This window comes from Argiope bruennichi, chromosome 6 (genome assembly GCF_947563725.1).
Source record: "Argiope bruennichi chromosome 6, qqArgBrue1.1, whole genome shotgun sequence".
NCBI lineage: Eukaryota > Metazoa > Arthropoda > Arachnida > Araneae > Araneidae > Argiope > Argiope bruennichi.
This window is the reverse complement of record NC_079156.1, coordinates 126889755-126892396: the sequence shown is the minus strand read 5'-3', so window position 1 is coordinate 126892396 and position 2642 is coordinate 126889755. Positions and strand designations below refer to the sequence as shown.

General features: G+C 29.5%; 1 protein-coding gene across 1 annotated transcript; it reads right to left on the bottom strand.

Annotated features, from left to right (window-relative positions):
- Positions 1 to 734: 734 nt before the first annotated feature.
- Positions 735 to 1760, bottom strand: LOC129972007 (zinc finger protein 432-like). The gene has a single exon (XM_056085988.1). It carries the CDS (start codon positions 1758 to 1760, stop codon positions 735 to 737), a length of 1026 nt encoding a protein of 341 aa, XP_055941963.1.
- Between the last annotated feature and the right edge of the window lie 882 nt (positions 1761 to 2642).

The following is a 2642-nucleotide window of genomic DNA, read 5'->3' as shown; positions in this document are numbered from 1 at the left end:
GACTTCAGCGAATTTCTTAGAAAGAAAAAAAATACCACAGAGACATTGAACTATTGGACTAATATAAAAATATTTATTTACCTATTTACAAAAATGCATTAAATATTTCTTGTACAGCAGGGTCTTCAAGATATGAAGAAAGGTACTCCTTGCGAAATTCGTCTTTAATAATAATATTAGTTTTTACGTTTTATTTATATTTTTCTTTTTCAGAAAATATTAGTCACTAATAAATCATTATGTTAAAATAAAATTATTTACACCAATTAAAAACCAAAAATCTCATTTAAATTATTTCACAAATACTTTGAAAAGCAAAAAATAAAACGGTAAATATCATTAAATATGAAAATACATAATTTAGACTTAAAACTAAAACAAGTAATAGTAATTGCTTTATTAACAGACAGCGGAACATGTATTTTTTTATATAAATTGGCTAAATTTTTAATAGAATTAAAACAATTTTAAAAGATAGAAACAATGGTAAAACACTTAGATATAAATGCATTTGAGCTGAAAGTATATTTTCATTGTCAATTATTAATAAAATAATAATATCTTACAGGTCTGATATCAGGAAATATACTTCCGCAAAGTAGTAAAATTCTTGGACTGATTTTAAAAATAAAATTGTGACAACTTTGACTTAAAATTCATTCTAATTTGATAAAGAATGTAAAAAAGTTTTATAGAAGTGTAAAATAATTATTTCTATAATTTACTGATACATTTCACTCGTGCATTCTGCTGCGATGCTCGTTGCAATCGCGGCTTGTCATGAATGTCTTTCCACAAACTGGACATTTATAAGGCTTTCCTTCAGTATGGATTCTAAAGTGTTTCATCAGATAACTCTTACTAGCAAAACCTTTATGACAGACATTGCACACGAAAGGTTTTTCGCCGGTGTGGCTTCTACAATGTACGTTGAAATTTCCTATCTGATTAAATTTTTTTCCGCATTTGTCACACACATAAGGCTTTTCGCCGGTGTGGATTCTGTAATGTACGTCGAAAGCTGATTTCAGAAAGAATTGTTTATTACATATATTACAGATGAAGGGTATATAGTCAGTGTGTGCACGAGGACGAGTTTCAGTAGTATATTTCGTATCGAATGTCTTATGAAATTTCTTCTGACAAGAACGGACTCCGGAAGGTCCAGCCACAGCATTGTCATCTTTTTTGGTAGAATGAAGTTCCTTCACGTAGGTAGTCACTTTCGTCTTCTTACTGTGAACCTGAGAGTGCACTTCGGATGAAATATGTTCATCATTTACAGATTCTGACACTCGCATTTTGCAATTTTTGGGCTCGTCATCTCCTGGTGGCAGATCAGGATTCTCAGTTGAATTCGCAGTTCCAGAAACATTATTATTAATATCTGAAAGAGCATTTCTGATAACATATTCTATAACATCCATAAAATCCTTTTTATCCTTTTTCAAAGACTGGACAGGTCTGTAACTGTATTCAACATTTTCTGAAGAAGCAGTAAAATATGCAATTTCTTTAGTTTGGATTTCAATCCCCTGAACATCTGAAAGAGGATTAAAATATGAACTATCAGAAGAAGTCCTTTGTTGATCCTCATTCGAATTTTCTGTAGATTTGTCTTTTACTTCATCATGGTTTTCATCCGATTCTACTGGCCGTTGTAGTGAATACCTACAGTCAAATTTCTTGTGATGGAAGCAAGTGTGATCCTCACCTCGTGTCACTAAATTGCCGCAACGTTTGCAACGGTAATTGTCCATTATTTACAAGTAAGGCAAAATTCTATCTTATCAAAAATGTATCAAAAACTATTACTGCAGAAAAGAAATTGTGATTTCTGTTTCTTGAGCCGTTTCAAGCTGTTGCCGTTGTGCTGAGTTTTTAAATTTCGCAGTTCTTTCTACAGTTAAAACAGATTCAAAATTTGAATAAATAATGAATTGATAGTTTCTTTAGTAACATGCTAGAGCCCTATGTCTAGAATTTAAATCATGGATTTTGTTCTACTGAAAAATATGAGATTTTAAATTTGAAATCAGTTCTTTGTTTTATATATATTAACTTTTCATTTATTTTAAACTTCAATCCAATTTAAAAAGTATAAAAATATTATTCAGAAAGCCTAGTACTAGAATAGGGTTAAGGTTCAAATCAGGGTTAATGAAAGTTTTTTTTTTTTTTTTTTTACTTGAGCCCTGCAGTTGTTTCGAATTTATTACTTTGAGAGCATTTTCATTATTCATTGTAACAATCAAAATTCCTGTGAGTTATCGGAGAAAGAAGATTTCAAACGAGATAAAAATAAAATTCCGAAATGGTTTGAAATTCAATGATATTCGGTTAAAAATTATTTAAATAAATAAATTATTTTATGATCAAATTAAAATATTTCTTGTTTCTGTTCCTCATGGCCTATAACGAACGATTCCGCTTCCTTTAATATTTTCTAACAATAAAATTTTTGCTCAGTGCAAATTTATGATTATTTACTTTTAGGATTATTTATTTAAGTAATCATATTGTGTATGAAAGATTATTTTGGAAGGGAAATGAGAAGAAAAAAACATCAGTAAAATAAAATCCAGAAAGAAATCTTGCAATCCTTTCATCTTTAACAATTTGGGCTTTTCGGTTTCAAATAT

Coding starts and splice junctions, on each gene's coding strand:
- LOC129972007 (XM_056085988.1), bottom strand. CDS start 1,760: ATGGACAATTACCGTTGCAAACGTTGCGGCAATTTAGTGACACGAGGT.